Source organism: Chlamydotis macqueenii, chromosome 1 (assembly GCF_036417535.1).
Source record: "Chlamydotis macqueenii isolate bChlMac1 chromosome 1, bChlMac1.mat, whole genome shotgun sequence".
Classification (NCBI taxonomy): domain Eukaryota; kingdom Metazoa; phylum Chordata; class Aves; order Otidiformes; family Otididae; genus Chlamydotis; species Chlamydotis macqueenii.
This window is the reverse complement of record NC_141556.1, coordinates 68180302-68203142: the sequence shown is the minus strand read 5'-3', so window position 1 is coordinate 68203142 and position 22841 is coordinate 68180302. Positions and strand designations below refer to the sequence as shown.

Below are 22841 nucleotides of genomic sequence, written 5' to 3'. Positions count from 1 at the left end.
ATTTTGACTATTGCTTCTGCCTATTACAAGGGATAAAAGGAAACAGTGGCTAATATTCTTTTGTTTGAAAGCAGAACATTGCAGCACATACACTGGGAGAGTGTGCCCATGGGAATGCTTATGTATCAGGGACTGCATTCTTCTGCCTCTCTGCTGTGTTACATCGCTAATGGAAAACAGAAGGTATTTCTTAAGTAGTCTACCAGAGACCACAATCAGTGCTTTTCCTGTTCACATGAACTATAACCTCCCTGTCCGCAGGTGATACGGATCTTTGTCGCATCGCTCTCTAATACTGGGTCTTCATTCTGCTCTTCTAGCTCTCTACCTGCTACATGACATTTTCAAAGCAAAGCCATGCGAAGCCACCAAACACCTGGTTTATCTGTCTTCAGGAATTCTTTTTAGAGCTGTTTTCTCTACATTCAAACACAAAATATCATTAAGAAATATACCTTTTTATACAGATATATATAGTAATTCTTATCTACATGTTACATTAAGCAAACATGTAGTTGGATTGCCTGTGGTGAGCCTAATTTGAGTTGGAACTATAAATCCTGGCACCTCCATCAGTAATTATGAACTTTACCAGCCAGGAAAATATAGTGTCTAGATTGGCTACACGCCCTTATCAGTTTTTGTTTTAGTCATCTTTCTCTTGAACTTATTTTCATAGTTAATATGTTGGAAAGCAGGTTTGGGCTTGATTCTTTCTCTGCTCTAATATTGTTCATCTCCCTCCTCTCTCAGCTTCTTCCCTCCTAACTGACAACTAAAAGGTGCTGGCAGCGACACCCCAAGCCTGGCTGCAGCTACTCCTCTTCTGTCTCTATCCTGCCTATGAGTGCCAGGGCTCAGTTCCCCTCTCCTTTACGTGACCAACAGCATATTCATAGTTTGCTGAAGCTTCTGGCCTTGCATGATTGCATTCTGGGGTGTGGATGAGTGCTATAAGAAATCTAAATGGCAGAGTACTTGGGAGATAGTACGGACTATCACACAAGCTCCAAGCAACAACTCTCCTGGAAGTGGCCAGAAACAAAAATGCTTGAGCACAGAATTCCTACTTGCTACAAAGACCAAGCCACTCGTAGAAGATCCTATTCAGCTGCAAATCAAAAAAAGAAAATAAGACACAGACCTAGAGTAATCTCATTTGTTAGAAATGAGTGATGGCCTTTTTGCAATTGTTTTGCTGAAAAGCACAAATCTCTACAAAAAGAAACCAGCCATCTGTTTTGAATGTTTCATAATAGAAGTATCTACTTGTGATCTTCTTTGATCTGTAAGAATAATAGGAAGACAGTGATCCCAGAGCTGCAGATTACAAAATTCCATCTGGAAATCTTAGTCTTATCATTCTGGGATCAGAAAGAAGATGAACAGTGTATCAAGATCAGTTCTTTTGTGCTTGTAGATATAACATTCTTGGACAGAGAATATATTCTTCAAACATGAGGGTTTTTTAAAAAAAGACGAGCTAGCAGAAGAACTGTTCCCAGAAAGAGGGAAAGGACCAGGAGCAGAAGTTGACATTGTTTTAAGGACAGCATTCTTCTCTAGATGGCCCATCCCCATCTAACAGTTCTTACTGGGTAAAAAGATTACAAGCCAGTATGGGTATAGAATAAGAGAGAAGGTGGAAAGGCACAGTTTCCAAATTGGAATGGTAGAAGATTGAGCACAAACCAAAATACTAAGCATTACTTAAATTGTTCACTCCACCATAACAGGATTGTTACTTACACTAAAGTGAGAAGGTCACTACAAAAGGCTCTCCATTATTCAAAGTTACTACAGCCAAAGAAGAAAAAGCTACTCTCTGAAAAAAAAAGTAAAGCTTGAAAATGCCTGAAAATAATAGATAATTGCATGATAGCTAAATGAGGATTTTGAATTGTACTTCCTCAGAGCAGTAATTGTCAGTCCCTGAACTTTCTGTGTCTCCTTGCCTGAACTTGACGGCACAGGAGTCTTTCAGTTTTGTAATTAACGATGATGCCCACATAAGCAGGGCTCCAGAAAAGCAGGGATGGAAAGCAAGTCCTGTGATTAACCAGGACAACTGTATTCTAAAGTGCTGCCTTTGTAATGACTCATTAGTTACATCACCTTATTTGAGTGCATCACATTAGGGTTCTTATTAAAGGGCTGCCCATCTGGAAAGTGGGAGTGAGGAGGCCTGGCTGTCACCAGTATGACAAAACACATCTGGCATCTTATCTCTCAGTCAGGCCAAGTGATAATGTTTAAGTAAAGTTATGATTATTTCATGTAGCTGTCTTCAAATTTTGCACAGGTTATGTCTCTAAGGTAAGCATAAGACACATTCTTTCACGGTGTTTTTACACATATAGAATCATAGAATGGTTAGGGTTGGCAGGGACCTTCAAATGTCTTCTAGTCCAACCCCTCTGCAAGAAGCAGGGACATCTCCAACCAGATCAAGTTGCTCAGAGCGTCATCCAACCTGGCCTTGAACATTTCCAGGGACGGGGCATCCACCACCTCTCTGGGCAACTTGTGCCAGTGTTCCACCACCCTCATGGTAAAATTTTTTTTCCTGATATCTAAATTTTCCTAATATCTTCATATGAATGAAGAACTGTAACAGACACAACTGGTTTGTAGATTTTTAGATAAGGGAAGAAGTGTCCTTTCAGAGGACAAAAGATGACAATGAAGAAGACGCAGCAGTCTAAAGAGCTTTGTTCAGCATGCTGGAATGGCAACTCCTTGAAACGTTTAACATATGGGTTATTTTCCCTTTTTTTTTGGGAAGAAATAGGATCTTGGAATGAAAAATAACAAGTATTAATAAATTGTGTCATATACAAATCTAACATAATTTTGGGAACAAATTCAAAATGAGGTATTAGAATCACTATCATATCACTGTAACAACACTATTTTAGAATATTGTGTAATAATATTACCTAGCACTTATATGGCACTTTTTCCCAAGCAGAACTTCCACTTTACACAAACTTGAGCTCATTTTACTATTAGAGAATTTGAGACGGGGAGAAAGAGAACAAGTGACTAGTTGGAGACAATGCCAGGAAAGAATTTATCTTCTGAATCGTGGTCTAGTACTCTGTCCAGTAAATTAAATTGTAACACGAATCAGGCATGAAAGCTTGGTGGTTTTGACCATTCTGCATGATCTAACAATTGAAAAGACCATGTTGAAAATAAATTTACTTAAAAGGCTTATGAGGTCACAGTGTAATAAGTGAGAATACTGAGAACCTAAAAGAAGTGTGACAGTAGGACGAGCAGTTCTCTACATGCTGCAAGCATAAAATGCGTCTCATGGAGAGAAAAATCATATTTATGCAGTAAATGAATGCCTGTGTAATCATTTGAAAATGTAACTCATCATGAATAAGGTATTTACTTTGCTGAAGGAAATCAGTATATTAATCCAGACACCAAACAATGTAGTAAAAAAAAGAATATTCTTCTCAAACTTCCCAAAGTACAGACACTTTTAGTTCTGTAGTGATCTCAATGAAAAGTTCACGGGGTTTGATAGCTGTGGCAAATATTAAATTAAGTCCTGAGATGTCCTGCCCTCAGTGTCATTATTTTTGCCCTCCTTGATCTACCACCACAGTAGTCACAGTTCTTCAGACTGTTGCCTGTCACCGCTTCTGCTGCTTTCCTCTAAATCTGTTTGAACAGCTATGTATGCTGCCTGACTAGGTGTCCATTCATTGTACATTTCCTTTTAGCTGTAAAATGGAATAATAAATATCCCCTCCAAAACAAAAAGGAAATTGTGAATGCTCATCCTGGGCATTTCTAGGGGTGAGACAAAACCGCTCTGCAGACATAAGTTAGAAACACATGGCTTACAACCTTGAGCATTCAGTAGGTTTTTGCATATGTCTACTAGTATCAACTTTTCTGGGAGATTTAACTGTTTCTACCATTGTTACTGTAATCCTGTTTAATACCTTTGTCCTAATAAATGTAATACAGAAACGTCATTCAAGCTCCATTGTCCTTTAATAATCACAAATGGCTATTTAGAATGAGACTGTTTTTGGAAACAATACATTCATTAAAGATATCCTTTAGAATATTATAAGCTCTTGATTTAAAAACTGAATTCATTAAACATTCTTCATATTGATGACTTTTTGTCTTGCAATAGTTTGCGGTAACAGGAACTTGCCAATATTTTAATCATCTTGAAAGATCCCCATTTTTATGCACTCCAGTTCAATGTTAGCTCTTTGACCATTCCACCGTTACTCTAATAACCATAAAATTAATTTTCAGATTTTGTTCCTGGAATTCAAGCACAGCAAAACCAAATGTTTTGCTCTTTAGCAGGCATATCCGTGATTTCAGGATTTGTTGGCAACTGTTAATAGAAAATGGTTCCACAGAATGAGTTAAAAAAATGTGTCTAGTTACAGCATCTACTAGGCTCCAACTCCTACAGCAAGCCAGAGCCATGGAAGATGGGAAGAAAAATGCTTACAACACCACGCACACATACGCACATACAGTATCTATAAATTACATAAGAAGATAAATCTTTCCACTCCCAGCGCTTCAGTTTTGCTCCTCCTCTGTTCTTGCCCTAGCACTTTTATTCTGTTGTCGCTTTTCCCCGTGCTCTTTAATTTGATTGTCTTTCACTCTTTCAGCAGGTTTTGTGATCCTATGCCCACTACACCCATTCAATAAAAGCAGTCTTCCTAATTTCTGATGGGCAGAGGTAACACAAGCATTCTTCTGAACCACACTCACACTTTTTCACATCGTAGGTAGCATGGCTGTCCTTTACAAGAAAATTAGATGCATTGAGCAGCTTGGGAAGTTTATGTATGGAAGCTTTGCTGCTTCTTTCCCCCATACAGCACATATATGGTACATATTTACAATAGGATGCAAATGCATACACATATAGTCTTTTGTATGTATTAGATATCATAAAGTGTAATTTCATATTATTTTTAATAAAAGTGAACAATAACTAATTAAGCCATTGCCCAGACCCATTTTAGCATTTGAGAAAGACAAAGGGGCATCCTCATGAGAAAGCACATTGGAATATGCTTGGATATAGAGGAGGGTAGAGCTCCATCTGGGGAATAAAAGAAGTCATAAGAAATTCATACAGCAAGGAAAGGAGCCTAGAGAAAAAGGCTAGGAAAGACTATTTCAGGATGAAAGATGGTATTTACATTGAACTGTAAACTGAAATGTAAACTACCATTCTCTGAAACTGCAGGAAGGGTGCATATGTTTAGAAACAGTGCTCCATTTCAGGGGAGCTATATCTGATAATACTGCCATGTACAGAACTGGCATAATTAAATATTAACATTTTCCGTCAACTCCAGAATGCTGGAGGAGAAAAGCCTTAAACAGCAAAACATGAAACCAAAATAATGTAGTTTCCTATTGTACATATTTTGATGGCCTCCATTTTATCTTCAGTATTGACCAGAGGTGATTACAGCCTCAGACCTAAAGCAACTTTAAAAAATAAAGTTATGATCAAGTCCTGTGGTATTAGTAACTTTTAAATCATTGTAATATACACATTTAATTTAACATATGCAGGTTAGGGACTCTGTGACTTACACTGCCTTTGTTTTTCTGAAGAGAATAAGGACTTTTTATTTGAATATACATGGAATGCCAGAGTAAAAACATGTACTTTGCTGGGAATAACTGGGTTGGAAGGCATAAATCATCTTTATGCTTTCCCTGTTGATGTATGCAAGATAGTCTTGAGGCTAACATGTTTCTCAGATGAGATACATGTAAGGCAAGGATGCTGGCTGCCTTATTATTTGGACTAGGAAATTCTGTAACATGCTTTTCTGAGGAAAATGCCTCAAGTACAAAGTGGAGAGATGTGCTGTATTTAACGTGAACCACGCATTAATTCAATAAACTAAGGAAAACCATACTCTTAGCACAGCTGCATTCATAAATGTATCAGCAGATGGGAGAGGAAAAGAGAAAGATCTTTTTATCAGTGTTTTTTACACAAACCTCCATGTTTGCTCTAGAATGAAAATCAGAATTATTTAATTACTCCTACCTTCATAGTGAGTGTCTTCTTCCTTTTCATCACTGACTTACCTGATATTTCCTGTTTAATTGCCATGCATCAGCAGATCTTTACAAGCACTGTCTCTAAAACTTCATATACTAACACACAACCATTGCAACAGCAGTGATTCAAAAAGAATGTGAAATCAACAGTGAGTGTAAATTAATGAAGCACTTTATCAATTTTTCCACTAAAGAGATTTTCTCAGTTCAAACCCCAAGGCATGAAATTCAAGTTTGATACTCCCATGATTGGATTAAATTTTTCAGATGGTTGACTTGAAAAGAGAGATCTGATCTATACAGTCAGACAGACAGACAGGTAAGTCTGCAGTTAATTAAGCAAGTGCAAAGAGATGAGAGAGTAGCTTATTCTTTCATGAATGTTTTACAAATCTAATATAAAGTAATACTTTTCAGAAATGCAAGGGTCCAAAATTTCCACACAAATTTTCAAAAGAGTTTTCTTTCAAATAATTGATGTGGAAAAATCAAATTGATATTTGACTTTCTTAGCTCTCTATCAAGTCCTGGTCAGTAAAGGCTGTTTTCTTCTTTGCTAGAGAACAGCCATGAGGAGAAGGGCTCTGTCCTGTGTACTGCCTTCTCTTCTGGAAATCTGTGTTGCTGTGGAGAAAATTTGATGTCGGAAAAGAGAAAATTGTGGGGACAGACATAGAGAAATAAACTGTACTTTAAATAACAAAGAGCTGCCAATTTCTCTCCCATTGTTTTGAGAGAATGAGGGAGATGGAAGGGAGAGGGAAAGGTTAAGGGGATATTCCTCTCCACCTTCAAATTTACAGAAAATTTATATTCCTCGTCTGTATCAAGAATCATCTATTCTGAGTTGATAAATATCTGTGACTAGTTAGGTCAGCATGTATGGCAGCGATCTTGGCAGCAGATCTCAACACGCTTAAAACCTTCAGGAGGAACATTATCTCTGAGCAAGCATTATCTCTTTACTAACCAGAATTGAAAAAGCATACATAGATTTGGCTACGGTACAAACTGCTTTGAAAAAGCATCTGACTGAAAACATTTCCTCCATGAAGTCAATGATAAATGATATGAGAGACATTTCCTGTTCTCTTGTACGCATTAAGAGTTTGATTTGCGTAGAAACTCAATTACATACCCTGGAAAGTTCTCCCCACAACATCATGAAACAATGAGACGGTGATTAGAAGAAGAAAATCACAAACTACACATAAATACACAAGAAACACCCTCATGCAGAGACTACGCAAGCAAGGGGGAAGGAGCACAACCAGGTTTCACAAAGCACACAGGAGAGAGATGTGAGAGTGACTGTTGGAAACTTTTCTATTGGCAAGAGAAGTTGATTCTCACCGTTCTGAACAAAATGGCTGAACTAAGAGCATCTGACTGGTTATGCCCAAATACCCTCCTCCTCATCCTAGCGGTGCAGAGGTGGCAATGGGAGAAAAGCCGCAGAGCAGCATGGGAATGAAAGAAAGAGTTGGTTAGTATTTAAAGCACATATGTAAGTACAAATAGTAGTACAAAGTGTTTAGTTCCTTATGCAATATTCTGAGCGTCCTTGAGGTATAGCTTGTTTTCCCCTTTTGTAGGCTTTGCCAGCTTTTAAAAAGCCCCTATGCAAAGGGAAAGTGCAATCAGACCTCTCCTCCCCATTGCCTTCCCCAGCGACATCTTTGGAAGAATTTCCTGAAATGTTTAAATTTAATCTTTTTTTTACATTTTATCTTTTCATTTCATCCATGAATGCTACGCTGCATTCATTTGCAAGCATGTACTACAGTTACATTCTGGAAAGGGCTTCATTTCGCTATAGACTTGCAACAACTAACATTCCCTCCAAATTAAGATTAAGAAAGCCATTTAATTTGAGCTATTTGTACTGTCCCGAAAAAGGTAAGATCAACATGTTCCAAAAACATTGCAGAAAATTTAAGCCATACATTTCTTTATTTATCATCTGGCGGAGGGTATTAAAATAAGACGCAAAAGGAAGCTGCTCTGAAAATAACAAATTTTCTACTTTGTATATACTCCTTATTGTCTTCTGATACAGACACAAGAAGAGATTTTTAAAGATTTATTTTTGCAAAGTGAATATGTAATTGTTTTTTGCCATTTTCCTCTTGTACTTTACTCATAATTTCTGCATATCACTAGGTTGGTGCTTAAAGGTCTAGATTGAGATGCCTTCCGTCGAATCTCAACAATTTCTAGATGAGCCAGAGGGCAAAGAGCAAGTGCCAAACCTTTCTTCACATTGTCAAGGCAGTGATTAATGATTGCTAATATTTTAATTAAACTGGAATGGATGAGATTACAACATGGGATATGCAATTACGTTGGCATTTTCTGTGCTACCCAAGGGATAGGTAATCTCTCTGATATTTATCAAGCACGCGGCTGTGCTTTGTAAATGACACAGGAGGCTCCTCACTGCCTTGGAGATGGTAAATTGATTTTCCTTCAGTTCATGGCCCATTGAGTTTGTGAGGGAGCAGTCTGTGCTCATTTGGCACAGAGGCTGGGATTTCCTCATGGGAAATGAAGGGAACTGCTTGTATGCAATCCATAGATCAGAAAGCTGATCCTGGAGCATGATTTCCTGCTACTGAAGACAAGAAACAGTCCTGGACACTCCACACGCTCAAGCAGTAAACTTGAGTTACTAAACTCCGAATATGCCAGACAGGACTCCAGTCTCGCATTTTAAGAGAATAACATTTCTTTCTTCCCTTTCATTGTCTGCTCCCTCTTCTCCACCCACTTAATAACAGCTTGGTACCGGGAACTGTTTGTTCACATTTGAGGAGTTTTCAAGGAAGCTGACACAACAGCAACATCCATTTCTGGTTTATAACTGCACTCTGCAATGTTATTTTTGTTCCAAGGTACTGCAAGTGTGTGAGGGAAAATTACATATGACTCAAAATAATCAACCCCCATAGTAAAAATTACTTTAAAGGAGAAAAAGAGAGACACATTACCTGGTCAGGGGAGGGCTTGTGGTTGGTTTGGTTGGAATGGGATGAGGATTTGAGGTGGTCATCCTCATAGTTGTCAGCCATCAGCTTCATACGGTTCTGAGTCTATTGAAAAAAAAAGACGAATCTCAGTCTACTTTCTAATGTGATCACAGGGACTAAAGGGAATAGGGTGTTCATGCTATCCTGTATATCCAAAATCCATACATGGAAAAAAAAAAGACATGAGCATAAAACATTAGTAGGTATTACTGTAGAGAACTGGTAAAAACTGGTAGACACATTCCAACTACATGACTTTGAGGCTAAATTCTTTGCAATTAGGTTTTGCAATTAAGTGGCTCATCTGACTTGTACCTTCTCAATCTTGTGCTGTACATGTGTGTACAAAGAAACTAATTTCTTCTTACAGAACTTTGGGATTAAGGTTCTCCAATCTGGAGAACAATTAAACGAAAACATCAGTTAGATGTGCCTAAGTCAGTTAAAAAAAAAAATCAGTTATAAAAAAAGAGTAAATAAGCTGAAAATAGGAATGCTGAATATAGCTTACTATTTAAGAATTCCACTCAGTTTCAATATGCAAATCAGTTTTCAGCTGATACACCAAAAAGTAGGAAAATCCTGAAACTGGTCAGAAAAAATGTGAATTATAGAAAAGTCTTCCTGTGAGGAAATTAAAAAGTTAATAAATAAGTCTTTGGGAAGAGGAGGTGACATAATAAAGATGTATAAAATTACAAACTGCATACAGTCAAAGAAAGAATTAACAAAATATGAAACAAGTTTCTTAGCTTGTTCTTAACTTTTCTTAAGCTTCTCAGGAAATTTCAAGATCCAGAGTATACCTAATCTTTTAAAACACAAAATATAAAATAAATTGTGTAAGAATAAATGGAATATCTTACTTTAATATTACAATTCTAGGTAAGTAATTGCGATGAACATTGAAGTACATCACACGACTGTGTGTGCAAAGGATAGTGTTAGTGAGACAAAGCCCTTCTAACATACTATCCTGAAATGAGGTCCCCAAGCACCTACAAACACACAAGAAACACAAATGGGCAAAATGTCCCGCCCACCCAGCAGGGCTTACAAGGACCATTCAGGCAGCAATGCCACTCCAGGAGTGGCCTAGAGTGGACTACAAAAGAGAGCTGGGTCTAGGGTCTTGTAAAGTGAACTGCCATCCCTGTGTCAGCTGCTTCACTTCAAGTTATCTGGGTGCCACCACCATTGGGCCCTCACGCCTGGGGCAGACCCAAAATGGAGTGACAGCATTTCTTCTCCCAGCTCGTAAGGTAGACAAAGTGTCATTCTGGGCTTTGTGAAACTCTTGTATTTAAAAAAAAAAAAAAAAAAAAAAAAAAAAGGCTAGCCAGACCTATGTTAGATATGATACACAGTTAATTATGTACAGCTAGATGTATTAAATCATCAGAGATGCACTAAAATTAAATGTCCTAAATGAAAGCTCAAAGCTCACTGTAAAAATTCTAGCTGTTGATTCAATCCCTTCATAACTGCATGGTTTCTCATTGAAAACTCTAATTTTAATGAGTATCTCGATGCTAGGGAATGCTGATTCTACTTGACTGTACTCAGATCATTATAGAAAACGTCCAGGGTTTGAATCTGGATTTGATTTTATTTTGGATTAATTTAACAAAAGCTAATAGTAAATTGAGCTTAAGCAATAAGCAGTTTAATGATGCAAAATCTTTGTATTGTTTGCTCGGTTTTGTCAAACAAGTTTTGAATTCCAAGTCTGACTCATCATTCATAAATCACTACTCGAAACATGCTACATTAATACTTAAACAATCAGTTTATTGTAAGGGCGCTTTCTCCATATTTATTATTGTATTGTATTTAAGGTTGGCTCTTTAACAATTTCTTCTTTGCAATGAGAGCTACTGATTTTAAATGATTTCACATTTCTTTGGAAAGTTTTGGTTTTGATAATAAATAATAACTTCTTACAAGACTTTCAGTGTGTATGTGGAAAAAATCTATTAAAAAGCAGTTTAGCAGAATGTTAGTACAGCACGTGAACTCTTCTGAGAGAAAAAGTAGCTCTTCCTAGAGAGAGGCAGCATGTTTTACGATATTCCATGAAAAAAAACTACGTTAGTGGTAATACAGGAAGAGAAGAACATAAAGATCTAAACACTTAAAGCAGAGTATCCCTCAAAGAAAATTCTGAAGCGGAATTGAAGAAACTGCCTACTTCTGTCACTTAAGTTCAAGTAGAATAACCTACTATTAATACTTGGCAGGCAGTACGAAAAGAAGCTGAGAGAATTGGGCTGTTTTAGCCTGAAAAAATATGAGGCTTCATTAATTAGTTGATAGGAGGAAATAGAGAAGATGAAGCCACACTCTCCCTGGAGGGGACAGGACAAGAGATGATGGAAGTAAACTGGAACACAGAAAATTCATGTTAGAGATCAGGAAAATTCTTTTCATGATGAGGCTGATCAAACACCAGAACAGACTGCCAAGAGGCTGTGGCATCTCCATCCTTGAAGACACTGAAAATGAGACTAGACAAGGCCTTGAGCAAGCTGCTCTAGTTAGTGATGCTCTCAGTGGGAGGCTGGACGCAGAGGTCCACTCCCATCTCAAATATGCTGTAATTCTTATTATTTGGGCTTTTAAACTTAAGATAATTTTATAGTTATCAAGGCTTGAGTTTTCAAAATAAGAGGGTGCTAAGTTCCAAAATGCCTCCTAGTTGCTAAATATAATTTAGCTGCTTAGCTCCATTACAGCCCTTTGAACATTTAACCCCAAACAATCTCTGCAGCACTCCGATGATGACAATCATACAGGATCAGTTGACCTACAAGGACATTTTCTATGTTCCCTCTTTAATCCAACCTGACCTTCCACTGCTTCTGCTGTTAACCTAAGGGTTCATGTTTGCAATATATAAGTCTTGTCAAGAAAACTCCAAAATCAGTATTGTGATTTCACTATAGGAACTAATTTATACATGCATCATTGGAATTAGGCAAAAATCAAGAGATGTAAGAAAAGCAGTTTATCTCCTGATGGATATCACTAAAAATTCTTTTCCAACATTAATATTCCAAGCAGTGTTGCAACTATAATATATAACATAATAACATTTTTCTAATTCTCTTTATGTCAAACATGTAAATAAAAAGCTTCTGCTTAGGACTGGAATACTAACTGATGAATTTCTAATTGGAGATTTTAAAAATAACTGGAAATACATGAACTCAGTTTCCCTCCTATTGCTCCTCTCTAGAAAAAAAATGTTCAAAAGGATGGAAATTTCTAGAGCATATGGCTGTTGCAACGATTTAAAAAAACCCAACATTTACTTTACTGTGGGGAACCACTCCAACATCCTGCAGTCCTGAACTGCTTTGTCATGGTGCTATTATACAATCCTCTCCCACCTTATGAGGTTATGGCTCAGATCCTAGGGCAAACATTTCTACATCACTGTAAAAAGTATGAACAACAAAGTGGTTTAACCACTGCGCCCTGTGAGAAAATAAATTAGCAGTGGAGACAAATCGGTTGTGTCAGGAGTGCTTTTGTCTAAAATGCTAGTGACGACAAGAACTGGATGTCAGATCCAAATTTTGCTTAAAAATATAATGCGCCATTACAGGTACCTTCTTCATGCACGTGCAGATAAAATGCTAGAACAAAAAAAAAACCCAGGACAAAACTCCACAACTCTATCAGTTTCTTGTTTGTTGGTTTTTTTTTTTTTTTCCAGAAGGTTTCTTTTTTTGACAGCACAGATTTCGTAACCTTATTTCTTGCTTTCCATTCACCTCCTCCTCAAAACTCCACATCTTGTTAAAGCCCTTAACAAGGCCCTTTAGTCTCCCAGTAATTGCTGTGCAAAAGAACAGTCCCAAACCCTTTAGACTAATGTCAATGCCCAAAATTACTGAAGAGCTACTACTCACTCTCAAGCTCCTAACTGAAAGCCATGAGTGATTGTGGAGAACTTGCCACAAGAGGTCTGCAGACCAGACTCTGTGAACCACAGGTCTAAAGCATAACATCTGCAAGGGTATTGTATCTAAAAAAAACCCAACTTCCTCTGGTTATATATTAGACTATACTCTAGTACTATCAGATCTTGTCCACCCTCCTCTTTTCCCCCCAGAACTTCTGCAACTGTCCTTTTGCCTCTCTGATACACTTATTCTTGATGCCCTTCTTGCTTCTCATCATTATTTAACCCTGGCTTCTGCCCTATCCCTTGCTACAGCAGGCAGTTATATTAAAAGAAAACAGCACCAAGAGAAAATATGAAAGAAACTTGTTCTAATCATAAACGTGAACGGTCAGCATCAGCACTTCTTTAAATTTGCTTTCTTTTATTTTATTTTTCTTTCTTTCTTCTTTTTTTTTTTTCTTTTGGTGGTCCTGCAGGGATTCCACTATATTTTCACCATGCTTTTTCTGGTTATCATATAGTTTACTTCTGCCTGTATTCTATAATCACTAAATGTTTGGGTAAACAAGGAAACTACCATGGAGTAGCCTACTTCGAATGCAGCCAACACCTGAAAACTTTAATTCCAAACAGTACATGTATACTATTTGAGCTGCCAAAACTGTAGCCATGGTAAATTTTGTTTAAGAATCAATCTGTTCCTCCTTTATGGATGTACTGTTTCAAAGTACACTCTCCCCTGTAGGTTCCTAAAAGTAAGTTATTTAATGTTCACTGTAGGCTACACTGGTAGCTTGTTTGTGCACCTCCACCCTAAAGATCAAAATAACAGATTTTATCACAGTTACATTATTACATGAGAAAAAACAGAACTGATGCTCATCCACAAAGTGCAGGGGAAAGTCAGAGACATATTCTGGAACAGAGCTGGTAAAAGCTAGAGGAGTCTTACCCAGGTCTGACAAACACTTTATAGTGGAATTCCACATATAAATTTGAAACACACATTTAACTACAGACATTGTTTATAATATATTTTAGAGAATGCTTTTATTTGAAAGCTTGCGCTAAGTTGTAGGTTATAATGAGAATACATAACTTTCTTAAGCATTTCTGCAGGACAGCTAGCCTTCTGGTAACCATTATCCTGGCAAGTTTTTGAAACCAAACTTTATTTGTAGGAATCACACATTTCTGAATCTCTAGACAAGATCTCTAATAAACTGCAGATACTACCTCATAAGCTGTGCATTCTCTATAGTAATCTAGTCTGCTTCATACTCTCATTGCAGTAACTTATTCAAAGAGTTTGCACCAAATCTGTTTCTCCACCATGCAACACAGCAGACACCATGACATCAGTGACTACTTTCTCATTTTTTGTAAAGTATTTGAGTAGGGTAATTTCTGGCTTTGCTAACCAGTCTAACCAAGCTTTATTAATCCTTTAATGTTGAGTTTAAAAGGTCCCACATTAAGTAAACATTAATATAATGACTGTATTTGTGACACATGGGTATGTGGTGGAGACAGTGTGTCAGTGAGTTAAAGGAGTCATCCCATTTCAATCTGAGTTGGATGTTTCACTGGAAGCACACACATGCAAATGCAATAGTTTAGAAACCTTTTCACCCCTAATAACATAGAAATACAATGGAGGAACTCAGGTAATGTTTTTTTCTAAGTCATGAGCCAAATTCAATATCTCTGAAAATTATGTTCTTGCAAAGACTTTCACATAGTCCTTTTCTATTTGGTGAAAACACACAGTGAGCCATACTCCCTGTAAATATCCAGCCAGCTCCCTGCTGGAATCTGGCTGTCAGAAACAGAGAATTATCCCTCCGTGCCTGTTAATAGAAGTGATGGCCTGAGTAACTACCTTGAGTATATCTAGACCTACCTTGAAGTATACTCCCACCTTGAGTGTATACCTACCTTGAGCACAGGGTCTCTGAAAGATTTTTTACTCAATGTTCCCTTCCCATTCATAATATTTAACGATCCAGGAGACGTTTTTCAAATTTGTAAAGAGGTGGTACATGCTGAGTTATCATTTTTGTTTGTAAGGTTTAAAAGATGCATCATTAGTTAGGCTTGGCTTTCCTTTTGGTTATGTTTAAGATTAGCAACAGAGATTCCTCCTTTAGCAGCAAACAAACACGATGTTCAGCTGCATTCAAATGAAAACCATTCCCATTACTGCATTTCTGTATGTCCTAGAGCCTGTATTTTTGTGAGCACAACAAAGAGCACATAGAGTATGCAGCTGCTGGGGTTTGTCAAAGCCTGCAGGATTTAACACAGACTCTACCTGAGACAGAGGCTTCTGCATTGACTTTTGGCAGTGTTACAACAATATTACATTATAAAGTGCAATACTTTATCAGTCCAGTTAATTTCTTTGTTTAATGATTTCCAATTTTCTGCTCCTCTCCCCACGTATGATAATTACAGAGAAACTTCATTCTGGAAAACTCATATTCAAAAACCTTTGAACTAAACTAAAGGAGGCAGATCATCTAGATACGGAGTTCCCTCTGAAGCTTGACATATGTAGATATATGTGGATGGATTGAAAAAACAAACTTTGGACTGAAATTTTCCCTGTACAGGAATGTGTTTCTTGGAACTTTATTAGTTTCTTAGGAGATGAACAAATAACTATGGGTTTACCTGATGACAAAATTTATTGAAATGTATTGCTCTGATTCCTGTCCTGAACCAGCAACGCAGAAGACAATCCAAATCAGGTCTTGTGTTTGAGATTCCTTATTGTGTTACACTACATGAATATTACAGTGTATGCTCCTTTAGCTCTCTTGTACTTTCTTTAGAGACACCTCAAGCTGTGTTTAAGACTCACTGATCAGTGCTAATAGAACTGCCTTTCTCAATTATTTGTTTCACAATTGCTGGAATCTGCCCAGTCCCAGGCTCAAAGGAAACTAAAAAAAAACCAACCAAAAAAACCCTCTCCTCTCATGGTTAACTACTCAGGAGCAAACCAAGTACATAAGTTCTTTGGCATCTTTCCACCGCATGCAAGGGTCTTCGGCAGAAAGCTCAGTAAAGTGTATTTTCCTGTATCTCAAAGGTGTCTGAGTAAGGGCTGGAGTCTGAGAACGTTTACCACCATATTGTAAACCTAATTTATACTGACTGGGTGGCCTACATATAAAAAAAAACTTTCAGACAGGATCAAAAGGACAAATGGTATCCTGTGACAACATCCTCAAAGAATCCCAGATCCCTCACACTACACAAAACCAAATAAATTATTTACTGAAATTGATCTGAAGACAGCAACAGCAAGCAAAATGAGCTGCTGTTTTAATTCTTAAGATGAAATAAGAGAACCGGTTACATTCACATTGCAGTAATAAGCATATAAAACCTCTGTACTCTAGGTTTAAAGTAAGCAGGTAAGTATTTTTGGTGTTATGAGCCTGCCCTATGGTGCAGTTTGTTAGGGCAAGTCTGACCTCGGTTCCACGCCAGGGCAGAGAAGGGCCTTACTGCAGAATGTTCAGCCAGAGAATATAAGATCAGTATCCTTTGCTGCCACATGCCCTGAAAGCAAAGACTCATTTATTTAGATTAGCTTAACAGCAACTGGTTTTTTTTTGCTAAATCATGCTGCTGCATCCATTCTCCATCTATTGTGCCGTCTTCATGACTTCTTTCATTGGTTAAGAACTGATTTCTTTTGCAGACAGCATGGCTACCCTTGCAGAGCACAGGAGTCCAATTTATTACCCATTTTATGCTGGCTAACGAAATCTGCGTGCTTTGGATTTGTATTCTACATCTTCTAAGCATGGCCTTCAACCCTAAAATAATCTCTTTCTCCAGCCCGTCTCCCCCATGGTGTCTCCAAGCAAGAGTCAGCTGGGACCAGTGTGAAAATATGCATGTTCTGAATGGCCAGCCGTATGCACATGCTATAGCCAAGGAAAATATATCACAGCTCGATTCTTCTTGCCTTTTCCTGTGTGGGAGCTCTACTTCAGGCTTTTTTCTCCTCTACCCAGCTGTGGATGTTAATTAAGTTCCTATTAGTTACTTAATCTTTGAGACTTCTTTCCCTCTGTCAAATTTGGTCGAAAATGGTCTATAAATGGAAAAGTTACTTAGTGGGAACTCCAGCTCAACTAAGCAGATGTATAAAGCTGTCATTTAAATTCTTCTTTGGAGGACTTCAGGATAAAAGCTAGTCCAAACTCGCATGTTATTTTCAAGTTTTAAGAGTTTGGATGTAGTCTCTCAACATATCCTTGCACTAAATGTTGCACAGAACTGGAGTTCTCTGATACCATGCTCCGTGCCTTTCTTTAAGGCTCTGGGAGGCCAAATTGCCTCAAATTCTCAAGTAAACAGCAGCAAGCTTCTCATGTTTAGTTCACATGTCTGCCGAATGTTTAATATATACAGTTTATTCAGTCTCTTTAACCTACTTTGATACATACCACCAAGGACAACTCACTTGAACAAAAAAGTGAAATGCTACTTCTGTAATAGCACGAAAGGAAATACCAGTTTTTGTTATGGTCCTCACTACACAAACTGTTGAAAAATCCTGATTGTACTTCTCCCTTTCCTCATTTTTCCCCTCTCACAGTGTGTTTGTGGGTTCAAGCTAAAAATTTAATCTTACATTTTATCAACTGAGAGAAAAACAAAGGCAAAAAAGCATTGAGAAAAACAAGCTGAAACATACTTTGGAGCATAAAGACTCCTAGAAACTTTGATAGCTTGGTGATACATGTGTTTTACAAAGCAAATGCAAAAGATGTCTCAGATTATGCTGAGTTTGGAAATACATTCCAACATTATAAGAATCCTGTGATTACTTTAAAGTTGTGCAATTTAAGCGCCAACACTAAGCATCATCGATAAGGTTAATCTTACAAAACCTATAAACATCTGAAAGCAAGCTTTCTAAATTACCTACATAGTATCCCATAGAACAAACAAGTATTTCTATCAAAAAAAGAAAAAGCTTTGTTTGACATAGTTGACTAACATAGTTTCCTTTTCACTTCAGCTTCACTCTGCACCACACTCATCTACTCTCTTCTACCATACTCTGTCTCTCATTCCATCATTACTCCCTCTATTTGGTTCTTCTTTCCAAAGTAAATCCACTTGCTTATGCTGCCTGTATATTACAACTGCCTCAGTCACTCTGCTTTTGTCTCTTAGTTTTTCTCCTAGTTTGAAACCAGAAAAAATCTCAGTCCAGCAATATGTACAAAAACTCACTGGCAAAGTCTTATCTTGGAATTTGTATACAAGATGCATTCTACTGTAAAATCTTAAACCCTAGTTGTGATTCTCTGCTTCGACAAAATCACTTGTAGGCCATCTGCTCACATATATCTACTATACCTTTCCTACTTGGTATCATTTGGAAGTTTTCAAATCTTTGTCTATTGTGACTGTGTCTTCATAATAAATGCAGCAAAAGAATTCCTTTATACAGGTATTTTTATTTTTGCAAGATATCTACCAGTGTTTTTACCTCTTTAAGGCTTACATATTTTAATTGTTACAAGACTCACCACTTCAATTGCATTTGCCTGCAGCTTCAAAGAGTTGTTAATAGCAACCCCCATCTATACATGCTGTTCTTGGCAAAAAACGTAGTTATGTACAGATACAAATTCCTAGATGCTAAAGTGATGTGAGCTGCTCAGTATCATCTCAACACAGACTGTCTGTAACTGCCCAGAACCCAGCTCTGGGTGTATACATGAATGTGTCTGTGTCTACATGACATAAACAGTGTTGATAGCAACTTCTTAAAAAAACACACTAAAACCTCAAGACTATTTATGCTTGTTCTGAAATTAATTTTAAAAGCTGTTGCATATAAAAGAAAAAGAAAACCAATATTATTCTTTTCCTGCCTCACTTTCATCTTTGAATCTAGGCAAAACCCTTCACGATAACTGCTGGAGGGAAGAGTTGAAAGGGCATTTCCTTTGACAACCAACAGAGCTTTGCTCCCCTAAATGAAATTAAAGCTAAGAATATTCTCTGTACGGCCAATTATTAGGGTTGACATTGACGTAGAAGAGTCCTGCCTCATAAGACTCATACAAGCGCACAGACATCACATTCCTGTCTGTCCACACCATCGGTGCGTGTGGTCTGCAGACACAGGATTCCTGTCCATCTACACTGTCCCTGTGTTTGGTCCACAGAGGCAGGATTCCTGCCCGCGCACATGTGCAATACAGAGCTGGACAGATGATTCCTATCCATCTGCCTCGCTCTTGCACACAGTACACAAGCAAGGGGAATCACAATAAACCAATACTTCTTTTTCTTCCTTTTCTTCCTGCAGAGGTTGATTTTTCTTATTTAGTCTGCATCAGAGCTTAGATAACAGTACTAGTTGGAAAGACTGAGGAAACATTCAGATTTTCTACTGGTTTTGTGCCAAAATTATTCTTAACAAGGACATAAGTTGTCTTCCTTTCTACAAAATTCACAGCACACAATATTGCAGAGACGTCCCAGTTTGGTCAGATTAATTTCTCTAAGGTGTCTGCATTTCAGACAGTATTCTTGTCATTGCCTGCTCTACTCCTAATCTGTTGTCTTTCTGCGATTTACATCATATGATGCCATTACATAGGAGCAGAGACTCACCCAGTGGGCACCATAAGCACACTGTAAAGCTTAGAAAAAAAAAATCTTCGGAAATTCCATCTCTGCTGTACAACCACCAAAAGAAAAAGGCCCATGGAACAAGATGAAAAAACAGCCAGTCATATCTCCCGGTGTTTTTTCCTTAACAATCCTTTTACCTCAAATTCATTAAACTTGGGTGATGTCACATGTTAAAGAGCCCTGAAAAAGCAGAGGAAGAAGTAGAGGTGAATGCACAGGGGCAACCTCAACTGATTTATTTGCAACTAGAAGACCTAGGAGGAAACAAAGGAAGCCTTCGTATTTTTTAATCCCTTTGTATCATAAAAAAGATTGCTGGTTAACAATGGAGAAGGACTAGCTAGTTTTGGTAATTGGGAACGGCAGGGAGGAGAGGATGAAGAGACATCAAGAAATCTTTCCATCATCTGATAGTGATGAAAATGATAGAGATAGACAGACAATCAGGAACTAGTCATAGTCTGCCCTTCCCAATCTATAGATCCTTCCTACCAAACCTACGGATCCTTCTTTTTCCAGTCCAGAAGAACATACTGGTGTCTCGCCTGACTCTCTATAAGAAATGAAAGAGACTTGAAAGGTGCACAAAATGAAGATTCGTGTGTATAAATAAATACATTTCCCTTTAAAAAAAAGAAGGAAAAAAATCTAGAATGAGAAGCTACAGTACTTATTACTTCCTCAGAGCAAATAAACCGGTGCAGTCTTCCAAGTTTTAAACAACTTATGTGTGTGTTCTTCAGGATCACTGTACTGCTTTTATTATTTTTTCAACACCATTAATGTCAGCAGCTGGCAGAAGATTGGGTTGCTAGCTGTAATAAAGGAGGTGAAGTCAAGGTTATTATCTACTAGCATTTTGGAGATGGAGGGCACACTGGCTTCGTATCAGAAATTACAGTCACATTTCCGGTTAACATGAAAAAAGTGAGAAAAGTAACTTCTTAAACTATTAAAAGAATTAAATGTGATTTAACAGTGAAACTGAATGTTTAAAAAAGTTAAGTTTCCCCCCCAATTAAAAATCCACTATAAAAACATGAGATATCTAGGTTGTTCAGATCCTAAGGAGAACTTGGCTGGAGTCAGCTGCGAGAGCTCCATTTATGTTTTGTTTACTCAACTACAGGAAATATTTGCATTCACCTTAAGACAGACAGGAATGGGTGGCAAACAGAAAGAAAGAGAACAAAAGACTAAGTTTTGTGACTGTAAAGTTGTGCTCAAAGAGAACAATACCTGTAATAAAATGTCTGCCCCTTAGCCAGGGCTGTATTCAAGATAAAAGACCATTATTTCCCCCAGGCACCCATACTGTGATCAGAGTTTAACACATATTTGGAGACTAAAGCTTTACGGAAGTTGAGACACTAATATTCACCTATACTATTGACAACCTAAAACTGTGCAACATGTTATTGCAAAGGAAAATTTACTCATATTTGAAGCTTGAGAGTGCTTAACCGCCTCATTGATCTTATATTCACATGATAAATATTTGATTATGTCAAGCAAAATCAGACCGTAATCTTTTGATAACTGAGTTTGAGACTTATTTTGTCTTGATGTCCAATCTTGGACTAACTTTTACTCTTGGTAAAAGCATTTCTTGGCATTGAAAAAACTCAAACCTTTTGCACCACATTTAAGGCAAAGAGGAGGAGACAGAAGCAGGTCCTTTATTTTGTGTTCAGTGCGGTAGAACACAACTACCCTAAAGATGACATGTCAAAATCACTGCCTCATATTTAACAGTGTCGTTTGCAGACTCCCATTCAAGGGAGGGACTGGAAGCAGGATCTCCATCAGTATCGACTTTCTCCTCTTTATCCTACAGAGTTGGCAGCTGTTACCAGAATCCTCAGAACTTCCCAAGTCAGTAGCCAGCAGAAAAATCTCTGTCCTCTCCCTACACACATCTACAAATGTCAAATGACAAAAACATTACCTGTAGGGAAAAACTACACACCTTTTTTTGTACATGAATATTTTTCAGTCTTAGAAAAGGAATGCAGAGATATATGTAACTTATTCAGGACCAAAACATGAATAGTAATTTTTCAAAGACTTGGAATCTTCAGAATATAATACCATTAATTTAACAGAACTGAGGGGAGTCTGCAGCCATCAGCACCCATCCATTTGCAGAAGCTATCATAAGTAGCTGATACGTAATTTCATAAACCTATGGCTCCTTTAAAGAAATCTGATATATTATCCTATCAATTTCTACAACTTAGTAGGTAAATTAGTGAAGGGTTAGTATCAAGAAACTAGTTGTAATTGGCAGCATATATCTTAGATTTCCAACTGCAACACAAAACTTCTATTTTCCCCTACATTACCTATTCATTAGCCTGATATATGCTGTACTGGACTAGGCTCAATCAGATTGATTAAAAAAGGGAAATTATTTTCAGAATTTGAAGGAGCTTAATACAGTGGATGAGAAAAAAAATCTGTAGACTGAGAGGTATTTCAGTGCATAAGCTCAAAAATACTTGAGACCACTGTTCATCAACAGCTCACTATTTATTGAGGCTGATCCTCATTCTGTACAGTTAAGACTTAATTTTTCATTATAGTTTTTTTAAGACGGAGGGGATTAAAACTCTCTATTGCAGACTATGTATTTTTCCCTACTCAAGCAAAAAAAGCACTGATTATGTTACTCCCCCGATAACATGTTAAAATCCCAAACATGTAATACATTCTATCTTATAGCTCATTAATTTCTGTTACATATTTCTAGGTGCACAATTCTTTCCACTCTTCGTCCTTCAAATAAAGAGCACATTACTGACATATTAAGTCATACAACTGTTAATGTGTGATCTACTTGAAACCTTCTACATATTTAGTTTATGAAATCAACCAGTCACCTGGTATCTCTGACTTCACCTTCTCCTTACATGTTTTTGGAACACACCTTGCATCATTTATCACCTTACTGGTTACAGATCTTACACAAATTAAAACCAATACTGGTAAAATGCTTTTCAGCTGTCTGCCACTACCTTTCTCCCGACTATCAATATGTGAATTCCTTTTTACATAAGACTGTTTAAAGTCACAGGTTCATTAGACTTTTTATCCAAAGAGAAGTAACCACAAATAACGTATTGCTT

The 22841-nt window shown here is 37.5% G+C and overlaps 1 protein-coding gene across 4 annotated transcripts in view; it reads right to left on the bottom strand.

Moving 5' to 3' along the window:
- ERC1 (ELKS/RAB6-interacting/CAST family member 1) overlaps positions 1-22841 on the bottom strand; it is a 294214-nt gene that overhangs the window by 20594 nt on the left and 250779 nt on the right. For 3 of the 4 annotated variants that reach the window (XM_086755609.1, XM_086755591.1, XM_086755595.1), the window contains one exon: positions 9081-9182. In XM_086755609.1, the coding sequence (XP_086611735.1) occupies positions 9081-9182 (102 nt within the window). Of the gene's footprint in view, positions 1-1749; positions 1826-9080; positions 9183-22841 lie in introns of all 4 variants that reach the window. The other variant, XM_086755602.1, reaches the window with a different exon arrangement.